At 44.2% G+C, this 27,799-nt stretch overlaps 1 protein-coding gene across 2 annotated transcripts in view; it reads left to right on the top strand.

Annotated features, from left to right (window-relative positions):
• GPC1 (glypican 1) overlaps nucleotides 1-27,799 on the top strand; it is a 448,857-nt gene that overhangs the window by 298,313 nt on the left and 122,745 nt on the right. For both annotated transcript variants that reach the window (XM_069213742.1, XM_069213741.1), the window contains one exon: nucleotides 26,987-27,378. In XM_069213742.1, coding sequence (XP_069069843.1) covers nucleotides 26,987-27,378 — 392 coding nt within the window. The remainder of the gene's footprint in view (nucleotides 1-26,986; nucleotides 27,379-27,799) is intronic.

Genomic DNA, 27,799 nt, shown 5'->3' with positions numbered 1-27,799 from the left:
TCAGGAAAGTGAACCCAGGAATAAAACGTTTCTGTTTGATAAGCTTCACTAGCTTCCACTATAAATGTAACATCCCCGCCCTCTTGTCTTAAGCCATACTCTACTAGGTGTAATGTTAACGCTTGTCTAGCATTTTCAGGAATGTCTATGGCGTTAGCCAAATTATAAATTGAGTAAAGAGATGGAATACCAAGTGGAGAGAAAAGTCCTTTTAATGGTTCGAGCTTGAACAACCTATAGCCTAATTAGGTGCTCCCTGTTCAGCTGAGGAGGATTTTCCCCAAGACCATGGATGTCTCTGTATAATGGTACTTAGGGTACCTGTTGAATGTGAGACAGTGATAATCAGGTATCCGTAAATTAGTGCCTAAACACCATCATTGGTGGCACCATGTTGTAGTTTAGCTCTTGCTCTAGGCAAGTCTGCTGGTTTAAGGGTGACAGTACTTATGTTTGTAGGTGGGTATGCCTGTCCTACAACAAATCGCAACTGTTGTCTCAAACCCCCCCCCCCCCCCCCCCCCCCCCCCGGCTCACAAGCAGCAACTCACCAAAAACCCAAACAGTAAAAGGTGATTTGTGGCAGCCTTTACGCATGGACTTAAGAGTGTGACATCTCAGGGAGTGTTGTGGTTAAACAGAGATTACCCCTTTCTCACATTAACAACACAGTCAATGAAGAAGATTCAGTAAGTTTCAATAGGTTTTATTTAACAAAACTGCTATTTACAATAAGTTGCATGGGCTGCAATCATTGGGATAATGAATAATGCAAGAAACAGAATGGTAAAGACAAGAGTCATTAGTACAAAGACCCCCACCATCCTGCATTGATATGAAATGACATGAGATGTGAAATATGTCCTAATACCCTACTATGATGTACCTAATCTCTAACGAGAACTAGGCATGCTAAACCTAATCTGCCAATACCAGGTCCATGAGAAGAGCCCCCTAACCCTTGTTACCTTGGAATTAGGCCTCTGTAGGGACACGAAGAAGGGGTCAGCGTCAAGGCGACATGCAGCATCGATAGCAGCGATGGCCTCTGGTCAGAATCCCTCTGACTTTCTGTCTAAGTGAGATGCTTTTATACAGATCTGCTCGGGCCCCTGACGTAGGTCTGTTCCCAAACAATAGATGAAAAGACAGGCTTGGGACGGCAATTTATGTAAACAATTCTCTTGAAGGCATGAAAAGGGAAAGTACCGAATGTAAATACCTACAGTTTGTTTATCTTTGTCGCTTGATATTGAAGCCTTAGTACGGTGGCACTGATACCGTGAAACTAAAATATTGGCCTAACTAGAAACAATGCAGCCATTTTGGAAACATATAATTAAATAATTGTGCTAAAACGGAGCAAGCTAAGTATGGTAAAAGTCACCAGGTGACGGGGCACAGGTCGGCAAGCCAGAAGGCTTAGCTAACTCCTGTTTCCCATTAAAACAAGATAGGATTCACCACAACAGCAGATATGACCAGGAACACTTTCACTTTTATGGCCAAAGGAATTTTCCCTCCTTCAGTAGAAAATGTATTGTAATTCAAACTGGGTTTCATTATCATCTGACTGACAGAACCTACCACTGACATTTCTGTTTTTGAAGTGCTTAGGGCAATCCAGTTGTTCTTCGTCCATGTCCAAGTTATGTCTGCTTGTCCGATTAACTCCCCCCAGACATCATGACTCTTGCCGGTGAGAGAGAGTTAGATTTCTTGGTGTAGATATTCAAGCCTTCTCTTTTTCTTCAGTTCACTTAAGCAAAAGCATGGGTCCATTACATGGGCCAGCCACAGGGAGAAGCCTGAGGACCACTGCAGATCACCAGGGAACTTGGCACTCTACACTTATGTGACTGTTAGAAAGTACTTGATCCAATCAATGGATTGTCAGTTACCCCAGCCACTTTGGGGAATTGATTTAGAAGGATGTCATGCTCAATGATCGAAAATGTGGGGATGTAGCATAACCAAAAAACTGCAGATCATCTGCCAGTCGTCCATGAATTGATTTGTATCGAACCATACATTTGCTGGATCTGCAACATCAAGAGTTGAATATTTCAACAAAAAAGCTATCAATGCTTGCTCAGGACACTCTGGAATAGCGTTTTCCAGGGAGAAATAGAGAATGTTGCGTTTGCAGAGGAGAAGAAGCAGGAAGGTTTCTGAATTTTTTTTAGTTTCTACAAATGCACTTAATAAGATGGTCCTATTCAAGTAACCACAATCTTGTCCTCTATGGAGCCAGTTTCAGCTGACCACATGTGGCAGAGTGTAATTAAGCTTTTAGGCCCCTTTACCTCCCCATGAATCCAATTCTGGAAGGAGCAAACCTGCCCCTTAAAGTGCAAGTCATGAGTGCTCCCAGTTTATTCATTAAATTGAGAAATATAAGATTACGTAGCTCTACAAGCTGCCCATAGGACAGCCTTATTCGAACATTGGTAATGCTTTCATGTACAACATCCATTGTATGAAATATTCACGTGTCTACATTGTGATGGTATGCTATGTCATTGTATGTCTTCAGTATTATGTCCAATTGAGTGCCTGGCCCATTCAAACCTATTTAATGCCTCTCCTTCTTGGGATCAAATCTCTCCATCGCGCCCACCACAGGTTAGCTGCGATCGGTGGTAGTGAGTGAGATTGTTGCAACCAAGGCCCAACTCCCCCGAGCCATGGGTGCCACTAATGGGGCTGCATTTGATTGGCCGCGATCTGCAACCATGGGTATCTCACTGTGTTGAATTTCACACCCCTATTTGTGCCCCAAAGTTGGCAATGCTTCTGTTAGCACCCCCCCAACTGTGCAGCCTGCGCCCCTCACGCTGTTCTTGTGTTTCACCCTCCTGTGCCATAAGTTATCCTTTACTAGATCCAGAGGTCGCCACCATGCATGCTTCAGGCGCCCCATGGAGCTCATTTCGCTGTCCTGATCAGAGGCTTTGGACCAGACTTCCTCCTCTGGTGAAGCTGTGCGTTCCTCACACCTTTGACCAGAACATTGATGTGGCTTGGCCGTAGCACGCTGCACCTTCTTGGCTCCCACCACTGGCGTGAGGGCCGCTGCTCTGGCTACATGCTCCCTTCACCCATGGCCCATAGGAAGGGTACCAGGCTCCTTGCTGTGTGCTTCTTCCATCGTTGTCACTGCCCCATTAATGGCTCTTTTTTAGGTCCAGGCTTGCCCTTTCCAACTGAGTCCTGTGCCCTCTTGTTTGGCTGTTAACTCTTGTGCCTTCATTAGCAGCTTCTCCAGGTCAGCATCCAACTAAGGTCCTGAGCTGGCACTGACTGATGCCTTTTTCTTTCCTGCCACTGTGCTTCCTTCGGCATCCCTGAAGCAGGCAGGGTGTTCCCTCTCCCTGCCCCGGCCCGTGTAACCTTTCCTCTCCTCTGTCTTTCCGTCCTGCACTGGTGGGTTCAGACCCTTTGCAGTTTGTTGCACTCAAGCCCAATCTTGGTCGAAAAAAACACTTTTGTGTCAGATCGCTCCTTAGCTCATTAGCACATCCTTGGTCTGCCAATCTCCATGGCCCCAGCTGCCGATCAGTGCCAGGCCCCACAGCTCTCAAAAGTCAGCACACTTCCATGGCCATTATCCGTTGCATTCGTTGGTGATAAAACACTCTAAGGGGCTGTCCCTGCCCCATCAATAAAATACCACCAGTTGTGCTCACAGGGAAAACCGGCAGCCCTTAGCGTGTAGTCGAATGGTATGCCTAGCTCTTGGCTCTCCCTACAATCTACCTGACCCAACTCGCTGCCTCTCCGATGCTGCTTCTCTGCTCCTGTACTGCTGCTCACCTTTGCTGTGTATACACAGGCCAGTTCTGTGGCGATGTCTCTTGAAATCAATCTGGACCAGGCAATTGCCTCCACAGTCTGCAGCAATTCCCCCATGGTGCAGATGGGCAAACACCATGGGCAATAATTCGGGGCAAACTCCACAGGCGACAATATTTCAGGCCTGGCTCCTCCGAAGGTGCAAGACGTGACCACAAAGCTGCGGATAACCATGGACTGAGGGTGCCCTTCTGCACTCCCCCTTTAAACCTTGACCTGCACTCTTGATTGGTGGCTTCAAAACCCTCCATCCAATCCCACACGTATTTTTTTGAGGGCTTGCCGCAATCCGCGGCTTCCCGTCCCAGCCTAAGACAGGCTTTATGTGCGGGACTTTAACTGGTCTGCTTTGCAGACCAGCCCACTTGCAGAGTGTGTGTTATTGTGTAGCGTTTCTTACTACCAAGACGCAAATGCTGTGTTCTCAAAATCCCCTCAACTAATCACAGCTATAATAGGGTTTGTCTCCATTATGAATATTGGCAACACAGAGACAGTGGGTCTGATCATTCGAAAATACTTTTTTTCAGAATGATTCGATAGACCCAATTGTGCTAAGCAGGCCTGTGAGCTGGTTTAAGTACTGGGAGGACTGCCTTTCCTTAGTCTAAGGCCTAATAAAGAGTGCAGTGACTCATGTGATAATAATGCACCTATAGTAAGTTTTTGGTTTAAAGAGTTCCATCTGCCCAGACCAAGTCCATATTTATTGGCCTGCTGACTAGAGTCCAGCCACAACAAGCTCTGCTAAAACGGTTCCCCTTCATGCCCACTGCAACCCACGTTTACAAGGGTCTGTCCTACCATGACACCAGGCACTGAGAAGTATAAAGTAATAATAACAAGTACGTTGGGGTGGGCTTCATGAGTACGAGGCCATACTATTCGGTTACCGGTGTGTTGAGTTAAGTGGAAATAAAGTAGACTTATATTTTCTCATTGCTAGATTGATTGTGTGGTTTTGTACCCATCACGAAAATCTTACAGGGCAGGGTCAGCCATGTGACCCCTTCTCAATTGTGCTTTGCTCTAAATTAATGTACGAGGCTTGATGACAGTCAGTGAGATGCAACTGAAGGGGTGGGTAAGGGATGCTTTGAAACGGCTCCCAAATGCACAATCTAGTTGTAATTCTCTGACCCTGGTAGAAAGTTATGAGTCCTGTAATTTGCAAGAGTTAATCCAGCCAAAGATGATTAAGGGGATTGACAACACCTCAGAACTGTGACTGGAAGCTCATTATGATGTGTAGGTGGATGCGCCAGATAATTTGCTCTGCCCAAGATTCAAGTGGGCCTTCTGGCTTGTGCACATAAAGTACTCATACGGGCTCCTTACTTCTCAGCCCAAGTCAGAAAGAGAAAGGAATAGACGACAGAATCTCTGATTCACCCAATGAACGAAGATGTTTTGCTTGCCTGAGGAAGTCACTGGAGAGTTGTAACAGCAGCAAAGTGACAAGCAGTTTCCTGAACAGACATTTAGAGACACTCAAGTCTTACTCTGTTCTGTGAAGCCTGTATTTTGCAGTCGAGCCTTCTTCTTAAGCCAGAAGGTGCCTCCAACCGAATGTTCATAGAACAGATAAATCAGCTGCTAAGTAAGAGGAGTTCCATTCAATTAGTTGAATACTAGGGGCTACTGTGCAGTTTCTGGTGATTGATCTACTTCTATCCTGAAATGGATTGTGCTGGTTGAACTAGTTCTAAAGTTTTAGCAAATATTCCTACTACTAAAGAAAACATGCAGCACCACAGAGAGGCGGCTTGCATCATCCAAGGTAAATAACTTAAGGTCTGATTTGAAGTTCGGCTCAGGGGATATTATGTTATCTGTCAAGCTGTGGTGGAGAATGTTGCCCTTCAATCTCTAAACAAGGCTGGAATCCAGACCCTAAATGGTCTTTATAGAAACATTTGGGGCTATGAGTGACTCAACCGATTATTTGTGGTGCATTGTTGTCATCTAGTAGCATCATTGAATAAAGGCACTCCTTTATTGCTTTTGGACAAAGGTGTACCCTCCTGTCTTCTGCATTTTCATTATTAATTTTGTTGTGTCTTTTTTATTTGCATATTGTTGTTTTATATTTTTTTCTAACTTAGCATGGGTGGCTATAATCATTATTTCTGTAACTGATGTGTTGCTTTGTTTGCATTTGTTACACCACACACCTAACATATATTTCTCTGGTGATGTTCCTCCGTGGTCAAGTAAAACAATGCCCTTAGGGAAAACTGTTTGCCTTGTGTGTCTTCCTGTTTTGGCATTCTTGGAGCTCAGTCAGATCTCATATCAAGACTGTGAACATTCCATCCCATAGGCTACCTGTCCTATTACCTACAGTTATTACCTACCTAACATCATGTTCACTTCAAGGAAAATCTATTTTTTTTGCTTTGTAATACCAGCAGACCATTATATGGAAGCGTTTTTAGACTAAGGAACAGGTTTAGAAAGAGTGTCGTCCATCAGGATGGAGGAGGACTTTACATCCACCATTCTAATTGATGGTAGTCCATTTTATTTAGAGATGACAGCCAACCCCGTAGTCATCTCTGTATTTTGAAAGGAACCACCATTGCAGCAGTTCCCTTCAAGATATAAAAGATTTGGTGAGCAGCTTCCACCAAACTTCACATTTCTTTTGTTTACATAAACAAACTCCAGAAGAGGGAGTTTGTTATTAAAAATTAAAAAATGACCCCCACACGCTTGGACTTTTCTCTCAGGGTATGGGGAACATTATTTTTATTGTATCTCTACTCCCAGGTTTTTCCTGCCAGTAATGGACAGAAAAATAAAACATCAGACTGTCGAATCTAAATTGAGTGGGCTTTGTGAGGGCTTTACTGTGACACCCCCTGCTCCATCAAGCCATTGGAGGTAGCTTTCTGTCAACTTAGGTCAATGGGAGCACCATTGATGAAAAGCTGATGGCCGACCTGTCTCTAAATGAGGTGATTGGACTGCCAGTTTGGTGGACAGGGTACTCCATCACATTTGCGATAGAGTAACCTATCCACCAAACTCTAAATCTATCACAAAATTATTGTATCCACAATTCAAGGAAAAGACATTACAGCATCAACAAGGATTTGCAATACCAATAGGTCCGACTTTAAAGGAAGGTTGCATGGAAATGTGAAGCATTACAAGCGAATAGCAATGGGAGTGGGTATGTATTTTTGTGGAAGCACTGAACTGTAGAATAATATTAGGGAAGGATAAAAGGTCAGATGACAATTGCATTGTCAAGGCAGAGCTCAACATACATGTAGGTTAATGACTTTCCTCCTCTCATCTGTGCTGCCAGAAACAACACCATAAATTATCTAGTTACCTAAGACACTGCAATATCATTACAGTATCATGTGTGTGCCCCTGAAAGTTTAAGCTCAGGCAGCTGGATAAATGATCACAAAATGATCACAGCTTGGTGGAGGGCAACCACTTTTTATGAGAGCACACAACTTCTGCCCAATCACAATATGTACTCCTGGCTGCCAACATTTAGGCGGAGCCAAAGCCTAAAACTGATGATTCTCACAAAATGTATCTGGAGACAGCTGTGCTGGCAGGCCAGGCCATAAGAAGGGAGTTTTCAACGTTTTTGGGTAGTTTCTTGATAGTGTTACTGCCTGCTGAATACAAAACCCATGTTTGGCTCCCAGCAAGTTCCATTAATGAGTATTTTCATCAGTTATACAGTTCTGAAAGATGTAGAGCAAACAGGAGACAGTAATCCAATTCCAAGAGCAAATACAGTGTGCGCGACTGAAAGTACATGGTGCAGTTGGAAAAAGGGAAATGGGTACTCTAGCTGGCCAATGGTTCTCCTTTGTCCATTGTCATCATTATGTGTATATCGGAGAACATAACAATTTTTTTTACGAACGTGACAAACCTTTCATATTATGAGAGTAACTTAATAGGGCAACATTTCACATTGCTCTTCTTACTCATTTTATCCTTTTCTGTTGTCTTAGATGCTCTCAATTAATTTTCCAATCCTGATGATGATGAGACTATAAGTTATGAGACAAGGTCACGAATGGCTGAAGTCCCAGGCCTTAAATGAACTTTGCCACTTATATTGACTGTCTTTTTGAAGGGTCAGATCTCTTTATTAACAGAGTTTTTCTACACTATTCTTTGTGTATAGCACTATTACTGCTCTTGGCACTGCATTGGTTTTTGCACACTTTTCCTGCTTGCAATGTGTGTTTAATTGAAGTACTAAATACAGTGCTTTTCTACTTTTGTTATTCTGTTGTCCATGGAAATATTTATTATAACTGATTGTTTAGCTTTAGTTCAATTTGTTTCCAAACAATTTTTTTGGTTTCGTAAGGAACCACTTGTGTCTTTGTTCCCTACTTGTGTTACTGGTACAGTGCCTGCTGCTTTTCATCTGTGACCTCTCAGGTTAGGCTGGTGAATTTTCATTTCCTTCAGTAGAAGAATGGTTAGTGTATCAGAGCCACCAAACCTTGCTTCTTAGGCCTTGCCAGTTAATGGCTTCCAGTATTACAACAAACCATTGCCCATAATGATGACGCCATTTGTTCACTACCCAACATGACCAGTAATTGAACATACTGTCGTGTCCTGGAATGTTCTCTTCAGATCTTTAAGAAAACTCAAGGCCAAGCAGAATGCTCTTGGGCTGGCAAGATGGCTTCTGTCTGCTAAAGAGCAGCCAAAACGAAAGGACTCATATCATAGGTTGTCATTCAGTAGTGAAGTCCTAATTCCTAGTGCAGGTGACAATCAATGGGAATTTTAATGGAATACAGCACCCACCAAAACAGGAGCACATCGGGGTAGTCTCGAGTTATTTCCTCTGCAAATCCTAGGTCCGTTTCTTGTTTGGAAAAACATAACATTCTTCAAGTCATTCCAAGAAAATGTACCAATATGGACTCATTCCTTTTCTGAAGGCCTCTGTGCCAAATGCCTCAAGGTGCTCTCCGATCCCACCCCAGAGCTTTTAAATTGTAACGTGTCAACGAGAATGAGCCCTTCCCACGAACTGAGCAGGTTTGATGGGCACGAGGTGTCTCATCAACCCTGCTCTCTGAGAACAATGCATTTTAACTCCCCTGAAAATGGCAGTGGTGGATTGAAGATTGCCCTTGCCTGTGGAAACTATCAGACAGTCCATTGCAGGCAGCATGTTGAAATACATGCAAAAATGCCTATGCAATCAAGCACCACAGCTTAAAGCATAATATTCAAATACTCCGAATGGAAATCTGAGTTTTGTTATGATCCCCGCATATCAAATTTCACACAGCCATCTTGGTGCTTCCTTGTGCTGATCAATAGCTGGATGTGGTAAGTGGATGGAGAACATGTTTCCTTTGAAACGTTCTCCTTCGCGGCCAATGCCAAACAGTTTTGAATTTGATCATATTACTTGAGTCACGTTTTTAGTTGTTCCAAATACGAACCAGGTTGCCGTTTTTATGCCTTGCATGTTTTTAGGTTGTGGCAGGAGTATTCAACCGCTTACGTTTACACCATGAGAGATTGGGGCACAGTTCAACACATCTGAATCCTTCTGAAAAAGACAATATGGGCCTGATTCTAACTTTGGAGGACGGTGTTAAACCGTCCCAAAAGTGGCGGATATACCACCTACCGTATTACGAGTTCCATAGGATATAATGGACTCGTAATACGGTAGGTGGTATATCCGCCACTTTTGGGACGGTTTAACACCGTCCTCCAAAGTTAGAATCAGGCCCTATGTCTCTAAGTAGTTCCCGAACCTTGTTGACAAACCACAATCTCTTTCTTACCTTTGGACTTCTCCGCCTGAACTTTTCTGCCTTGGCTGTTGCAATGAATAATTTCTCTTTGAAGTGTAATTACCTGAGTCAGCAGAGCCAGGTTTTGTTCCCTTGTCAAATTATTTAGTACTTTAGAAGAATGAATTTTGCTCACACAGCATTTTGAAGCCAGTGGCCACTGTGACCACTAAATTAATACATTAAATTAAGTAACACGCGAGAAGGAGCCTCTACTATTATTAAATCCTGAGCTATGCTGGCTCTGTGCAGTTCATGTTCGACTCTAGTAGCATACACACCAAGCACAAACTTACCCACATATGTGTAGGTTCAGACTTTGTGCACCGCCAGCAGGCATTCTGCATCTGCTGCACAGATCTCCCAGTAACCTGTAGTTTACAGGTTGCCATGCCCTCTAGGGGTTGGCTCAGCTTCAGTCTTCTCCAGTTGTTGAAAGGAGTTCCATTCTGTTGCAAAATCACAATAACTACTATGAGTCTCATTACAAGCTGCCTGGGAAATAAGTTGATATTGTCCAATCACCTCAGTTAACAGCACCCACTGTACCAGTCACTCTAGGGGCAGGCAAAATGCAGTCCATTATGAGTTGGACCCTGGGGACCACTAAGAAATGAGCAATTGGTGGGGAAACTGTAACTGCTGGCTTTATTTGCCCCAGTATTTCCTCATCTTGCTCCCAACACCCGTAGGTTTAGTCTACTTCCTGCAGCTGAAACCTCCAGATGAAAGTGCATAAACCCCCCATTATCTATCAGATCTTATCATTCCAGTGGTGCCAGTAACTGTCTTACCAGTCCCGCTAGAATTAAGTGTCTACTCATAATGAAAGTCTGTGTGCCAAGAGACAATTCCATGATGGCATGTGCTGCAAGCAAGGTCAATGTTACTTTAAAATATTGAAAGTATTATCCACATCTACATGATGTAGTAACACATAACACCTGCGTGGACTGGTAGGGTAGTTCAGTGAACTAATGCACCCCTTGCAGAGATCAGTATGTAAACTAATGGTTCCATGGACTTGACCACCGGTGGGTCATCTTCACCTTGCATCCTTTCGAGGTGGATAAAATTGATTCCATTGATATGGGTGAAAATAAACACCCACTAACTTCAGTGTGAAGCTATTGCTTTGGTGTCCATTAACAAGAAACTTGTGCCTCCCTTCCAGAAAAAAACAGTTGTAATTGAGATACAATCAATGATCTTTACAAACAGTGTGTTCTTCTTGATCAGAATGGGGTAAAATTGTAAGCTCTGGGCTGATATTAGTAGCTCAGTATGTACCATCTATTTAACCTACTTTAAAAAAATCTTTTCAGTTCACTGCATTTATTACTGGCCCGCTATTATTTTTAACTCATCAAACGAGCCTCATGTTAGGCTTTAAAGCACTTGTACTATTTTATAATTATATATTTTAGGTCTTGGAACAGTCAAAAGGTAAGAACTTTCGCAAATCTAATCAACTCTTTGCAGCTCACAGCCCTCCAGGAAAAGGTTTTCCTCTATCAGAACAAAGCATCTCTAGATGGATATTGTTAGAAATGGGGTTTCTGGCTAGGATATGCACCAAAGCCAGGCAGATCCCACCACTCTAGTCATGGCAAGTAGTTTGCACACCAAGGATAACCTGTGCCCATCACCTGGTAGCTTGGCACAGAGCAATCAGGCTTATCCCCAGAGGCAATGTGTAAAGCGTTTTTAAAACAAAACACACACACACACACTCTCTCCCTAACCCTTCCACAGACTCTTCCCACCTCCATCCCCCTTTACTCATCCCAAGCCTTTGGGTTGAGTAAATGAAGGATATACTCCCAATTAACACTTCTGGATTTCTTTCCTCCTCCACCCCTCCATTACTCCAGTCAATCTAACTAACAAACTCTCATATCCGCGGCTCAAATGAACTCATAATAATACTAAAACTGTACTCATATTTCCCAATACTAATCCATCACTAATTCTTGTTGGATTCCAGAGTAGCGTGCTACTCACCGAAAAGCACTTCGACGCCTCGTCAGGGGTAGTAAGCGCTATATAAATACTATTACAATACAATACAATACAATACAATACTTTAGGTCTTGGAACAGTCAAAAGGTCTAACCGGTCTTCCACTTCGTGCTTGTATCATGCATCTCTATCCAGTGGATTCAGAACTTTATCTCTGGTTTCATCTTGAGGACATTCACCACCTTCAAGACTGCCTTGGTGCCCTGAGGTTGTCATCTGACTTCTTATGTTAAATCTCTCAAAAGCGCTCCCTTAGTGCTTCACCTCGTTACTTACTGCAGCGTCAGTTCAGTTGTCACTTCCATCTCTTTCAATGGTTGGTAGTCCATCCACTGTTGCCTTCAGTCAGAGCAAATGTTTTCACCTTGATTTTCTCCTTAGTTTCTAAAATCTGCCTGCCACCCTCCCTCCCTCTACTCCGGATGTGGCATTTGAACCAGAGCTGCTGACTTTAGAACTGGGGAAAAAGTGTTCGAGTCTAGGCACTGGCTCAACATCCTCTGATTCTGAGTAAATCTTAAAAACTTAAAAAATTAATTTGACCTTGTATAATGTAGTGTTGGTCATGTATAGCACTCCAATACCTTCAGTCAGGATAACATAAGAAAATACAAATAGACACCTATTTAGTAGTTGATTTGTATAAAGTGAAATCAGGAAATCTGGGTAAATTGTGGTTTCCCTACCTAAATTGTGTGATCTTAGGCAAACATTTTATTTAATCAAACTTATTTTTCTTCGTTATCACATATTAAAACACTTTCAAATGTGTGAATTCAGAATTACCAATTGTAAAAAAAAAATATTGTGCTTGCTTCAGTAAGCTACGGTGTTGCTCTGTAATAATCTCTGCCACATAAAGGGTTTACATGACAACTGTCTTGTCTGTGAGTTCACTAATGGTTGATTTTTAAAAAACATCTCTTTTAATTAGTATTTCTCAGTGCAGTTCTATAATGTGAGGTATTTATCTCAAAGCGTCCACGTGTTAAAGGAATGCACTTTTTAGAATTTTGAAGACTTTATCATATTTCATGTTTTGTTTGTTGCATGGTGTGCATAACAAACATTTTCGGGGCTCGGTTTGTGCATGGTCTCCAAGAGCCACTCCAGACCCTTGGCTCTCTGTTATTTTGTTCGCTTGCCGATCTCTGTCCTCTTAAAGATGTTTTTTTAATGTATCGGTGCTGTTTTTGTTGTCTGTTGCCCTGGCTTCACTGACCCTATCAGATTTTGTTCAGACTTTCTGTGTTGCCTTCAATTGGCTTTTCTCTTTTCAACGTGTGTATCTTGCAGAGAGGGCCTGGGGGTACTGGTGACGATGCCCGGAGTAAGGGCTTGAGTCCTCTGGATGTTTTTGGCTGATTGAAAATGTTTGTCAGCATTCCACAGCTATTCAATACGCACTCGTTATTTCTTCCTTGTTTTAGCAGCGTGTTCTAATCACATTCCGTGATGCGCGCGCTCCCGCCCTCTGCTCCCCTGATCCCGCTGGGCCTCGTGGGATCAGTGGGAATCCTAGTGGGGTGGGCTGTCTGTGCTGCCGGGCTCTCACCGACTTGCTTCTAATTAATATTGCACTTTTGTTTCTGTCTTCTCTGCTAATAGACTTGCACGTTTTACCTGTGAGTTTACATTTTATTGCTAAATCATTGTTTAGAGCCCTTCTGATACTTGGGATTTATAATTTGCATTTTATGGCAAACTCAAAAGAAAGAAAGAAATTGCAGCTTCTATTTAAAGCTTTAGGTAATGAACTGTGTGTGTTTGAATGCACTGAACGCTTAAAAAGGTTGACCTCTCGTTGGAGCCCGTTGCGCGGCTAGGCCCTCTTACCAGGATACAGAAGTGTAACGCATGGAGATGCAGCGTTGGTCCTAGGATCTCACACGGCCATGGGCTGCTGGGATGTGAACCCGGCTGTCCCAGTAGGTGCTCCACTATGCCCTCCCAAGTGGCACTTTCATTATATGCCGCCTCACATACATCGCAGAAATAGCGCTGTTAGCAAGGTAGAAGCTCCCAGTGGCTGGGGCTGCGCCCGGTCCCATGCACACAGCTGGCGTAGGTCATAGAGAGATGTTGATGGAGTCAGAGAACAGAATGTCTTGTTTTTCTAATCTCACTCGTCAAAAAAGACAATATGTAAGGAGCCTGGCGGAGAGCGAGCCCAGAAGACAGAGCGGTGTCATTAAGATGCTAATAGCAGGTGGCATCGCTCTTGCAAATTGCCCACACAGAACAGCAGGCGCGGCAGAGATAACGCAGCCTACACTGAAGGCCTGCAAGGAAATTATTCAGTCGTGTCTTTGTTTCCAAACTGACAAGGAAAAAATAGAATCGCGAATGTCACCCTCAACACGTGCACCTCTCACAAAAAAACATTACAGCAGCTTTCTTCGCTGTGTCAAATGCTCTACTCAGTAATGGCTGAAAAAAGAAGGATTGTGTTTGACACCGACACAGGACAAGCCAGAGGATGCGAGGAGTCACATTCTGCGTTTGGGGACGTGGGCAGCTCAGTGGCCTAATATCACTGCTCGAGAAATCAGCATTCGGTCTACAGGTCTCACGTGTAATTATTATGTCCCCGTCCTAACCTTTCGAACGTGTGAAGGAGGTTCTATGTATTTTTGTCAGTACGTATGTTCATAGTTTTTGGATCGCGCGAGTCTAACCGAAAGGCCCCAGAGACCTGTACAGGGCCAATAGTAAATGTAGTCAGCAAGTGACTGAAGGTGGCTCGGTTCGGAGATGGTCAGTAGACTGTCACTTCATATGATGTGGTGTCCTTCATAGAGGTGTGGCCTCCGCTCTTTCTGAGAATGGACCAGGACTGGGGCGAACACGAACGATAGGAGATATTGCATTACAATGTTGGCTATCCTGGCTCATGGTGTCCTGGATGGGGATATGTCCTGAAATTGTCTGCCAGATAGGTGAAGATGTTGGTTGTTGTGATGGCCTTGTAGATGGTGCAGCTGGTTTTGAAATTGTGTTTTGTGGTGTAGTAGGGATCCAATGAAAATTATCAAAAAGACTTTCAGCTCTTGAAGAAGAGCTGTCCGTATTTTTTATCTTTTCATAGATATGTAAAGACGGCCTGTATTCAGGCAATATTCCCCCCCAAAACTGGTAATGCATTTTAAAATCTAGGAGGGTCTGTTCACCTGTAAAGAGGAGAAGCTTTAGCTATGCTACATGCTGCAGCTTGCATTACCCCCAATAATGAGTAAATAAAAAATCCAGCCCCTTAAAAATAGAACAGTAAAGATCATCAGATATAAAAACGCACAAAAGGTTGTTACAACGGTTTCACAATTGAAATTGAGATAATTACATTTCTTTTGAACACTTTTTGTGCACATGACCACTAAAAGCACACTTGCTCAGTTTATGGGTAAATTAATGTACTTCTATAGACCCTCCTCTTTTTATATCATCAGCACCCATGAGCTTGATAGCTTCATTCTCACATATTCCTGTACTTAATGTTGATAAACTACTACACAACCATTGCTTTTCCAATAAGCTACAACTCGAACATATTGTAGGAAAGTACCATATTTCTTGGCATGTTACCCCCATTTTTACCTGTATGTCAGTATGTTTTTGCCTGTCTCACTGGGAACCTACTGGCCAGGACCCCAGTGCTCATAGTTTATGGCCTAATGTGTGTGAGTGTGTGTGTGTGTAGTGCTTGACTGTGTCACTGAGGCTCTGCTAACCAGAACCTCAGTGCTTATGCTCTCTTTGCTTTTAAGTTTGTCACTGTAGGCTAGTGACAATATTTACCAATTTCAATTGGCACACTGAACCCCCCTTATAAGTCCCTAGTATATGGTACCTAGGTACCCAGGGCATTGGGGTTCCAGGAGAGCCTTATGGGCTCCAGCATTTCTTTTGCTACCCATAAGGAGCTCAGACAAGCCCTTCCACAGGCCTGCCATTGCAGCCTGCGTGAAATAGTGCACACACTATTTCACAGCCATTTTCACAGCACGTAAGTAACCTATATGTCTAACCTTCACTTGCTGAAGGTTAGGTGCAAAGTTACTAAGTGTGAGGGCACCCTTGCGCTAGCAAAGGTGCCCCACATAGTTCAGGGTAATTTCCTGGGACTCTGTGAGTGTGGGGACACCATTACACGCGTGCACTACATATAGATCAATACCTGTATGTAGATTCACAATGGTAACTCCGAATATGGCCATGTAAGGTGTCAAAGATCATGGAATTGTCCCCCCATTCCAAATCTGGTATTGGGGAGCCAATTCCATTCATCCTGGGGGCTCCACTATGGACCCCCAGCACTGCCAAACCAGCTCTCTGAGGCTTGCACTGCAGCTACAGCTGCTGCCACCTCACAGACAGGGTTCTGCCCTCCTGGGGTCTGAGCAGCTCAGTCCCAGGAAGGCAGAACAAAGCATTTCCTCTGAAAGCAGGGTGTTACACCCTCTCCCTTTGAAAATAGGTGTAACAGGCAGGGGAGGGGTAGCCTCCCACAGCCTCTGGAAATGCTTTGAAGGGCACAGATGGTGCCCTCCTTGCATAAGCCAGTCTACACCGGTTCAGGGACCCCTTGTCCCCTGCTCTGGTGCAAAACTGGACAAAGGAAAGGGGAGTGACCACTCCCCTGTCCATCACCACCCTAGGGGTGGTGCCCAAATCTCCTCCATTGTGTCCCAGACTTCAGCCATCTTGATTTGCAAGGTGTGGGGGCACTCTGGAGGGCTCTGACTGGCCAGTGCCAACAGGTGACATCAGAGACCCCTCCAGATAGGTCCATACCTGATAAAGTAGCCAATCTCCCTCTCAGGGCTATTTAGGGTCTCTCCTGTGGGTTTTCTTCAGATTCTTCTTGCAAGTTTCCTTCAGGAATCCTCTGCAACTACTTCATCCTCTAACCTCAGGTCAACCGCAACCTGCTCAGGGAACCACTGTAACAGCAACAAAGAATCCACAAGGGATACTTTTCTTCTGCAACTTCAGCTCCACCCAGCAACTGCAACAGTTTCCACTGTGTGCACGCTTTGGGGATTCCCTGTCTTCACCCTGCATCAGAAGGACTGAAGAAATCTTCTGTGGGGTGATGGAGTCACTCCCCTGCTCACGCAGGCACCTTCCAAGTCGATGACCGGTGCTCCTGGACTCCTTTCACAGTGACAAGCGTACTCCTGGAAACACAGAGAGTGGACTCCCTCAACATAGACTGTCCTGAGGTCCTGCTGATGCAATTTGGAGGAGGTAAGACCTTGCCTTCCCTGAGTGTGACAGTACCCCTGTGCACCACGTCTTCTTCACCTCCTGAGGCCTCTGTGCACTATTTGCAAAATTCCTTCGTGAACAGCCTGGCCCAGGTCCCCAGCACTCTATCTTGCGACACTCAACTCGCTGAGTTGACCTCCGGCGGTGTGGGACCCTTCTTTGTAGTGCTGTACCAACCTCGTTTTGCACCTCCTTTGTCCCCATGTCCTGGGACTCCCGTGGGGGATGTCTGGGATCCTGAGGGATCTCTGAAGTGCTGAGAGCCCCTCTTCCTCCTCACACAGAGTTGAGGCCCCAGGTCCCTTCTGAGTCCAACCAGTGCCATTTTGACACAAAACACATATTTGTCATAACCAAGGCTTGTTGGCGACTTCCAACACAAAATCATGTCTGCACCCATCTTCATGTCGTGGGACATCTTTTGCATCATGCAGGAACCCGCTGGCATCTTCCTAGGGTGCATTCCTGCAGTCTTCGTCCAACTGGGGACTCTTCTTTTGCACCCTGTTCTGGGTTGGCAGGGGCTCCTGTCCTTCCTGGAACTTCTTTCAACTTCTGGACTTGGTCCCCTTCTTTTGCAGGTCTTCAGGTCCAGGAATCCAGCAGTTGTTGTTTGCAGACTTGTTTGGTTACTGCAATAATCCTTATCACGAGGTGTAGTGTATCCTAAGGAAACTTGCAGTACTTTACGCCTGCTTTTCTAGGCTCTGGGGTGGGGTAATTTACTTACCTAACTGTATTCTTACTCTCCCAACGATTCTGCACACACTACACTTGCCTAGGGGGGAATTAGTGATTTGCATTCCTGTTAGAAATTGGGTTTTTGGTTGGCAGTCAGGTTACCCCCTGTCCAAGCAAGAAACCTCACTCTAGTCAGGGTAAGTCACACACAATCCAAAATTATCCTGTGCCCGCCCTCTGGTAGCTTGGCACGAGCAGTCAGGCTTAACTTAGAAGGCAATGTGTAAAGTATTTGTGCAATAAATCATACAATAACACAATATAGCACCACAAAAATACACCACACAGTGTTTAGAAAAATATATAATATTTATCTGGATAATTGCAGGTCAAAACGAATAAAGATGCAGTGTGAAATTGTAGAGATATCACTGAAAAGTGATATAAAGGCCCTCATTCTGACCTTGGCGGGCGGCGGACGCCGCCCGCCAAAGTCCCGCCGTCAGGTTACCGTTCCGCGGTCGAAAGACCGCGGCGGTAATTCTGACTTTCCCGCTGGGCTGGCGGGCGGTCGCCTTCAGACCGCCAGCCAGCCCAGCGGGAAAGAGGCTTCCACGATGAAGCCGGCTCGGAATCGAGCCGGCGGAGTGGAAGCTGTGCGACGGGTGCAGTTGCACCCGTCGCGTATTTCACTGTCTGCGCAGCAGACAGTGAAATACATGTAGGGGCCCTCTTACGGGGGCCCCTGCAATGCCCATGCCAGTGGCATGGGCACTGCAGGGGCCCCCAGGGGCCCCGCGACCCCCCCTACCGCCATCCGGATCTCGGCGGTCCGACCGCCGGGATCTGGATGGCGGTAGGGGGGGTCGGAATCCCCGCGGCGGTGCAGCAAGCTGCGCCGCCGCGGAGGATTCAATGGGGCCGCGGTACACTGGCGGGACCCCGCCAGTGGTGCCGGTCCGACCGCGGCTTTACCGCCGCGGTCGGAATCCCCATTGGAGCACCGCCGGCCTGTCGGCGGTGCTCCCGCGGTCCTCCGCCCTGGCGGTCAAAGACCGCCAGGGTCAGAATGACCACCAAAGTGTCTTAAGTCTTTAAAAAGCAAACAAAGTCTCTTTCGAGCACAAAGTACCTGGTTTAAAGTGGAAAATCTCCCCAAAGGGCCGCAGAAGAAGAGACACGTGGAAAAATGGTGTGTGCGATGATTTCTCCCCAGCACACACGGACTTGCATCGTTATTTTTCACGCGGGGAAGTCGGGTGTCATTTTCCGGCGCGCAGACAGTCTCTTTCTGTGGTTCGCGGGATTACCAGATGTCCCTGGGTCTGTGTGTGGAATCCTAGGCTTGTTTTCTGGCTGCGCATCATTCCGGTGGGCTGTGCGTGGAATCTTCTCCCTCACGGCAGGCGTCGCGTCGATTTCCTTTCTGGAGTCGGTGGCGTTTGTCCAGGCGAGGCTGTGCGTCAAAGTTCCAGTCGCACCGCAGGCGTTGCGTTGAGCGGCGTCTTTCCTGATCAACGTGCAGTGAATTTTTCACCACGGAGCAAGCTGTGCGTCAAATTTTTTGGCGCACAAGGCGTCCAAATGAAAAAGATAAGTCTTTTTGGTCCTGAGACTTCAAGGAACAGGAGGCAAGCTCTATCCAAACCCTTGGAGAGCACTTCAGCAGCAAGGCAAGAGTTCAGCAAGGCAGCAGGGCAACAGCAAGGCAGCAGTCCTTTGTAGAAAGCAGTCGGGTGAGTCCTTTAGGCAGCCAGGCAGTTCTTCTTGGCAGGATGCAGGATGCAGGTTGTGGTTCAGGTTTCTTCTCCAGCAAGTGTCTGATGAGGTAGGGCAGAGGCCCTGTTTTATACCCAAATGTGCCTTTGAAGTGGGGGAGACTTCAAAGAGTGGCTAAGAAGTGCACCAGGTCCCCTTTCAGTTCAATCCTGTCTGCCAGGGTCCCGGTAGGGGGTGTGCTAGTCCTTTGTGTGAGAGCCGGCCCTCCACCCTTCCAGCCCAGGAAGGCCCATTCAAAATGCAGATGTATGCAAGTGAGGCTGAGTACCCTGTGTTTGGGGTGTGTCTGAGTGAATGCACAAGGGGCTGTCAACTAAGCCCAGCCAGACGTGGATTGTAAGGCACAGAAAGATTTAAGTGCAAAGAAATGCTCACTTTCTAAAAGTGGCATTTCTAGAATAGTGATATTAAATCCAACTTCACCAGTCAGCAGGATTTGGTATTACCATTCTGGCCATAATAAATATGACCTTCCTACTCCTTTCAGATCAGCAGCTACCACTTCAATACTGTATGAGGGCAGCCCCAATGTTAGCCTATGAAGGGAGCAGGCCTCACAGTAGTGCAAAAACGAATTTAGGAGTTTTACACTACCAGGACATGTAAACTACACAGGTACATGTCCTTCCTTTCACCCACACAGCACCCTGCTCTAGGGGTTACCTAGGGCACACATTAGAGGTGACTTATATGTGGAGAAGGGGGACGTTTAGGCTTGGCAAGTACTTTTAAATGCCAAGTCGAGGTGACAGTAAAACTGCACACACAGGCCTTGCAATGGCAGCCCTGAGTCAAGGTAAAGGGGCTACTTAAGTGGGTGGCACAACCAGTGCTGTAGGCCCACTAGTAGCATTTAACCTACAGGCCCTAGGCACATATAGTGCACATTACTAGGGACTTTTAAGTAAATTAAGTAGTCCAATCAGGTATGATCCAAGGTTACCATGTTTAAAGGGAGAGAGCATATGCACTTTAGCACTGGTTAGCAGTGATAAAGTGCGCAGAGTCTAAAAGCCAGCAAAAACAGTGTCCAAAAAGTGGAGGGAGGCAGGCAAAAAGTTAGGGGTGACCACCCTAAGGCTGTCAGGTCTAACAATTCCCTTTCTTAGTATATGGTTTGTGTTGCCTCTAGAACTATTTTCTCCCATTGCATTCTATAGCATTTCCTATTGTTTGCACTATCCTATGACTAATTACTTGTCTTATTTTGGTGTCTAGTGTAAATATAGTGTATAATACTTACCTCCAGAAGGAGTATTGTCTCTAAGATATTTTTGGTACTGTGTCACCCAAATAAATACCTTTATTTTGGTAACACTGAGTATTGTCTTTACTTGTGTATAAGTACTGTGTAACTATAAGTGGTATTGCATGAGCTTTTCATGTCTCCTAGTTCAGCCTAAGCTGCTCTGCTATATCTACCTCTATCGGCCTAAGCTGCTAGAACATTATTACTTCTCTAATAAGGGATATCTGGACCTGGTATAAGGTGTAAGTACCCAAGGTACCCACTACAAACCAGGCCAGCCTCCTACACACAGTATGCAGTTTTATTTTTGACAGAGCAAGGAAGCATCTGAAAAGGCAGCTCGGGAGCTCAAAGAAGATTTTTGAAGGCCTCCAGATCTTATGTTTTATTTCATATACGAAAGCTCAATTTAAGCAGCTTAGTTTATCTGTTAGGTGACTTGTCACTAGCCTGATCTTATGCAAAACTGATGAAACATAAATAGTAGTGTCAAAGCTACAGGCACGAGGCATGGGAATGGCAACAGGGACTCATTTATAAAAAATAATCTCAGATTGTTTGAGTACATCAAATCTAATTTATTTCTAACTGGTGACTGCATCACGAGGGTGCATACAAAGGAAATTACATTTGCAGAACGTGCTTGGACAGTAACTGCCCCTTATCTTTACATCACTTGAATTCATCTTAGTGAAGCAAAAGCTCTTTTAAATGTATACTTCAGCTTGACAAAGCCTCAGGCCAAGATAAATATACTGCTTTACCTTTTTAATTATGCAGTCTTTCAAACTCAGGCAAAATATTGGTGCTCAAGGATAAAAATCGTGACCTTTATTTTCTTTGTATTGAGTTTCCGAAGGCATTTCTGATTACAGTACACCAAAGTGTAGATTATTTGTTGCAGGCTATTGCCTTTCTGGTCACACGGCCATGCTTCCCCTGCATATATTAAAAAGTAATAACAATGTTTGCAAATCTGAAAGTGAAAATATGTATGCAATGAAACGTCAATGCAAGATCAACCATAATTAGATGAAAGGAGCAAAGATGCAGCCTTCTCCAATCAAGTTTTCTTGTACATTTGTACCGGTGGTTGTAGGTGGTGAGGAGTGGCACTCACTTTTGGGAAGCAGAACCTATTTTTTATTATCAGACTTTGTATGAGAGCAGGAGAGAGAGAAAGACAGAAAATGGAGAAAAAGGGCTTGTGTAAAGATGTTTAATCCAACACAAACTCCATTTTGTCGACAACCTCGAAGACCCATTTCAGATAGTCAAAGGCAATCCAAGTCATCCAGGGAGTATCTAATATATGAAATAGCTGTCTGGTTTTGGACAAGGTGAATATGTTTGGTACAAAACCACATTCACCCGAGAGCTCCTGACTGGCCTGTACTTTTGACAGTGTGCCCTCTACACTTTCCCCAATATCGGGCAGCTTGTATTTAGCATTGGGAAGAGTGCAATATGCCCCAGCCTTGCGCAGGATCTTTGCTTAGTTTTAGATTGGCTACCTGTATTGCCTCCCTCATGCTGGAGGGTAACATAGCTTTCCAATTTTATTTTGCTACTTTTTACTGTTTTAATTTCCCCATTCAAATCATTTCGGTTCCCATAAGTGACTCAAGACATACAGTACTTGCCACCTTCTTAGGCCCCTCCCATTCCATCAAAACATGTTCTGCCAACTTAGTGTTCTCTGTGAAATAACTTGCAATTCTTTCCCTAGAGCTGCCCCTAAATGTGCAGCCTGATTCTAGCATAGAGATCATACGTTAGGAGGATAAATAATATCCTCTATCTAGTGGATGGATGAATCTCCATGTATCCGTTAAATTACAATTACTAAACTGTGTGTAAAATCGGTCAGATAGCGACCTATGTGCTGATCTGAATAAAAGTGGAAATGATCTATTTGTATTTACATCTGGAATAAAAGCAACATCCTCTCCCCAGATAGCTGTAGAATATAGTAAGCTGGTATTTTGTTATCTAAGCAATCAACAAATTCTACTTGGAGATAGAAAGGGGCCTAGATACATCATCAAGGTGGCCCTCAATAGCACGTAATTTTGCACAAAAAAAAGTGTCAGTGCCCTTGTCAGGAAGCAATTGCAGCTTGCACCACCCATCACCCCTGCCAGCACTGCCAATGATAGTACCAACACAACTAATAACCATCACACTCCCTACAAGTATGACAATTCAGACTTTTATTCGTACATTAAACATGATTAATACCTGCCACCCAGGTTGTTATAAAATCTTGGGTGGGAGGTATTAGTCATTTGCATTGTATATTGAATTAGTAAATAATTATTGTGTTCCTCACAAAATTAGACAAACATCACCACCACCATGTGTCGGGCTGTCATAAGTGCCTGTGGTGGCAATTAAGTGCTAGTGACGAGCACCGGAACCCACCAGCTCAAATCAAGCACAGGCCCGCAATTAATACATATGTGCTTTTAGAGTTTCAGCTTTCTTTAGTGATTACATATGGGATTCCCTTTGTGATCCACAATAAGGTCCTTCTGGCATATGAGGCATAAGTAGTTATTAATATATGTCCCCTCCAACACTTTCATAGTTTGATTTCTTCGCTTTTATATAGCAGTGTTTCTGGAGTGATGCTACATCAACCTGGCATAGCTAGGACTCTATTTTGTGACGCCTAGCTGGGTTCTTCATTCCCTGCACATTTCACGTGAAACAAGTATATCTTTGTTAGTGAACAATCGTATAGTATCCTACGGGAGTCCTCCATTGTCACCTTCTCTGGTAGATCCTTGAGGCTAATATTAAGCATGTTGTATTGGATGAATGTATGGCTGAAATATTCATGCATGCTCACAGTGATTTTTTGCGTACCTGGGTGCACAGCTTGTCACTTGTGTTTGACTACAACCTTCAACTTTAATTCCTTCTGAACTATCCTTACCCCCACAGAGTAAGACCTAAAAATATTATAGCCTAAAGTACAAACAATAAGAACTATATAACAAAAACAAAAGCACTTAACTTTTCCAACCCATCAGGATGTGCTTTGGGAGCGTAATAGGGGCCTGATTTTAGTGTGCCATCTGCCTAGCTTTCCTGTCTCTTTATTGACAACACAGCATTAGAGCAATTAACTTTTTTCAATATGAAATGGCTTGCAATTGCAATTTTTCAAGCAAGTGGATGGCCTCATGCAAGGTCCACACCAAGATCCATATTTGGGTGGGGGGCTTTTTACTGAGAGAACTTAGGGCCAGATCTACAACGTCTTATTGCATTTTATAACGGTCTGAATCAGTATTTCAGACCATTAAGAAATGCAAAATGGCATTTTCTGATGTACAGAGGCTTGTACAGTCTTTCTCGATTCATGGAAACAGGGATTTCTCAAAGGATATGACGCCTAAGCATATCATTAAGCAATGATGATCCAGTGTCCATAACAGGGTTTACTGGTGATGCAGACAGCCTAGACCATAGTACAAGAAGCATTTAGCTAAAGTGATGCACAGCAGAGTTATTTCTCCTGGGACTGTCTTAATAAAATTATGTTCTGCCATCCCATAAACGTACGTTTTACCTTCTTCTCCTGCCTCACCACCTTCACCACAATGCAAAAAAACATGAGGTTCACCCATCTACGACTGCATCATCTACGACTGCATTTGAGAGTTACTACAGCAGAGAATCCTCTAGTTGCACCGGTGTAAGCCATTGACATTATGACTTTTCACAAACAGGGCCATCACGTGTTTTCCATATCCAGGATCTCCATATTAGTTAGGGAAAATGTATAGCGGGACCCATGTCCATAGAAGAGAGTTACTTGCACCCCAGGGAAATTCTTTTTGTTTTTACGAAACAAACTCTTATTGGCACCTACGCTGAAGGCACAGAGCTCCCCATCTCTGTGTTTGGGATCTCCACATATGATGTTCTTCCACCAGGGGAGTAGAAGCCATTGCCTCCAATGACCTTGTAGGATGGCGGGTGCCAAACAGGATCTAAATGACCCAGTATATTCCGTGCATGATGTTACAAACATACTCTGTGATTCCCCTTTCTTGAGCTCAGTCAGCTCCCCAGTTTCCTTCCTACGTCTACCCAATGCTCCATGTTCATACTGTTTGTCAGCACGCTGACCAGGTCCAAAACTGACAATACTAGTGGATTGCCTGAATACCAGTTGATCTATCTCTGAAAAGTTCAGAAATTTATCATTCACCTTAATGTCTACTTGACTAAAGATACCCAGTCTTTCATCCTGCTAAAACAACTAAGCCATTTCCCTGATAATGCTAGCAAAATGTCTAAAATTGTGTCTCACTTCCACATATCCACTCACACTGACAGCCTCTCTCCTCCACACAAAATAACCTCCTAAGTACATAATGTACCACCAAGGTCTTCCGCACAACTAGCCCGCAGCTTCTGCTCAACAAAATCAACTAGAAACTAAAAAAACATGGACCTCCAGTCTATATGTGGCGACTCCCGGGTGACTTGATTCTACCAGTCATATCTTTCCACCCACTTCTTATTGATGGGAAAGGTAGAACAGCTGGTGTGTAATAATAACAATATCTGCCCCACACAAAATGTTGTATTAAAGGCTGTGTAAGGTTTCCATCAAGCCAGCATGTTTAACAGTATTTCACTTTACATAGAAACGTCTGCCTTGAGAGGCTTGTGTCTTTACTTGAGCTTTCCTAGGATGCGGTAACCCTGACCTCCACCTTCATCATATGAAACATTTGGCAGTGCATCAGTCCCAAGTCAACTAGGGGCATAAGAATTTACAGTCCTGGATATATTAGTTAGAAAGCACAACAACATTACATGACTCTCAAATGACTCATTACATTACAAGTAATATAGAACATGGGATGATATAGAGATGGAGATTGGGAGGCTTAAGATGTCCAATACAGTATGGAGGGATTTCAAATAGGCCAGCAAACTGATGTAGGAAGTCAGGCTTGGTGCAGACTTTAACAGCTAGGTTTGTTTAGGGAAATAGTACTCAGGCTATGGCAGGACATCAGCTTTCCTGTCTCACCGTGAACTTTAGAAAAAGATAGTAGATTGACTGCCTTGAAACATTCTTTTTGAAGTGAAATGTATGCTGTCAGCTACAGTTTACACAGGTTGGGTTTGTCTTAATTCAGTGTTCGAGTTTTTCAATTGGCAAAAGTTAAGGTGACCTGCACAATTGCCTTCGCAGTGTTACATATCTAAATGGGAAGAAAACAGAGAGCCTTATTACAAGGCTGGTGGATCTAGGACCGCCAGCATTGCGGTGGCGGTTGGCCCGCCGCAACTGTGGTGGTCCGACCACCACATTACAACCCTGGCGGGCGGACCTGCCGGAAGACCACCATCCCTGCCCGGAACAGTGTTCCCGACAGGGTGACGGCAGTCAGAGTTGTAACCAGCCAGTGAGGTGCTGAACTCAGCGCCCCCTCACTTTCTGCCAGCCTTTTCATGACGGGGACCCTGCCATGAAAAGGCTGGTGGAAAGCCAGTGCCGGGGGCCACAGGGGCCCCTGCACTGCCCATGCTGGGTAAAACGCCATAGCTGAACCGCTTACCATTTCTGGGTAAAACGCCACATCTGTACCGAAAGGACAGCTGCTTTTCTAAAGGAGAGATATCTTATCTAGGAAGTTTTCAAAGAAGGGCATAGACTTAAAATCCAGAAAAGCATCAATACTCCGTCTTGACCTTATCCCTTCAGTCACCTCATCCCAAAGCAAATATTTAAGTCTCTCTTTTAACATTTGCCAAGAGAGAGAAAGAGAGAGCAGCCGCAGAATCTGTGGTGTCTCATAGTGAGAGCAATTTTGTTTTAGCAAGGTATCTTTTATATGCTTGAGCCATGGGATCTTCCTGTAAAAACAGAGGCACATGAGATCTGAAAGCAAAATCCTATAGACAGTTAATTCTTTCCTGGACCACATTGTGTGCCAATAAAGCAAAGAGCGCTTTTTTAATGTAATTATACAAATTACTCTGCTAAAGAAAGTTGGTAAAACAGATTTAGATTTCAAACCAAGTCAGAACCTCTTATCATCCAAAGGTTTTGTCGATTTGAATTCACAACATATCTTCCCACCCACACCTCCCTGCAATATAAACATTAAAAATATCTAAATTATATTTCCTTGAAAGTAGGAGACTTGATTCTGCTTGTGTTGAAAATCGTAAAGCCTATTCTGTTAATATAAAGTGGTTTCTTGAAAAGACGCTATAATTAGTGCCTAAAAGACTAGATGTTTATATTTTGTTTAGCAGTAAATATTTATTTTTCTTGCAGGCTATTTTCAGGATTTGTTGAACAAATCCGAGACTTCTCTTCACAACTCTTTTCCAGAACTATTTGGGGACTTGTACAGTCAGCATGGAAAGCAGTTCAAGGATCTGTATCTTGAGCTGCGGCAGTATTACCAAGGGCTCAGCATCAACTTGGAAGAGGTGCTTCATGAGTTTTGGATGCATTTACTGGAGCGGCTCTTCAAGATCCTGAATCCTCAGTACGTCATAACAGAAGAGTACCTGGACTGCCTGGCTAAGCTGTCTGAGCAGCTCAGACCATTTGGGGAAGTTCCCCGAGACTTTAAACTCAAGGCAACGAAAGCCCTTATTGCAGCCCGCTCATTTGTCCAGGGCCTAGGTGTTGGCAGTGAGGTTGTCAAAAGAGTATCACAGGTAAGTTATCATTTTTATGTAAAAGTCAGACGTTCGGACATGAAATATGTATACCCCATTACATGTGATTTATATTTTTGTGTAACAATTAAAAATTGATTCTTTTATTTATTAGGTTCATGTCGTCTTGACAATGGGATAATTTCTGGGTAAAATCCTACTGTGGAAATAAAATTCAAATAAGAATCAAAAATCTTTTTTATTTTCATATTAACTTACAGATGTGCAAGATTGACACTATATGGCCCCTCTATACAAGTGTTCTGTTATCTCTCCATTGATGTTGGTGTGACCTTTCAGAGAGTTGAAGTATAAAAGGAGGGTTCCAGAGGATCTGAGAGTGTTCCCCCATACTAGGGGAGCAACAAGATTAAGGTGGAGGCAGCTGGGGACTCCTACCACCTCATCGACTCAGTGGCAT

The sequence above is a fragment of the Pleurodeles waltl genome, chromosome 11 (assembly GCF_031143425.1).
Source record: "Pleurodeles waltl isolate 20211129_DDA chromosome 11, aPleWal1.hap1.20221129, whole genome shotgun sequence".
Classification (NCBI taxonomy): Eukaryota; Metazoa; Chordata; class Amphibia; order Caudata; family Salamandridae; genus Pleurodeles; species Pleurodeles waltl.
This window is presented reverse-complemented; position numbering and strand designations above follow the sequence as displayed.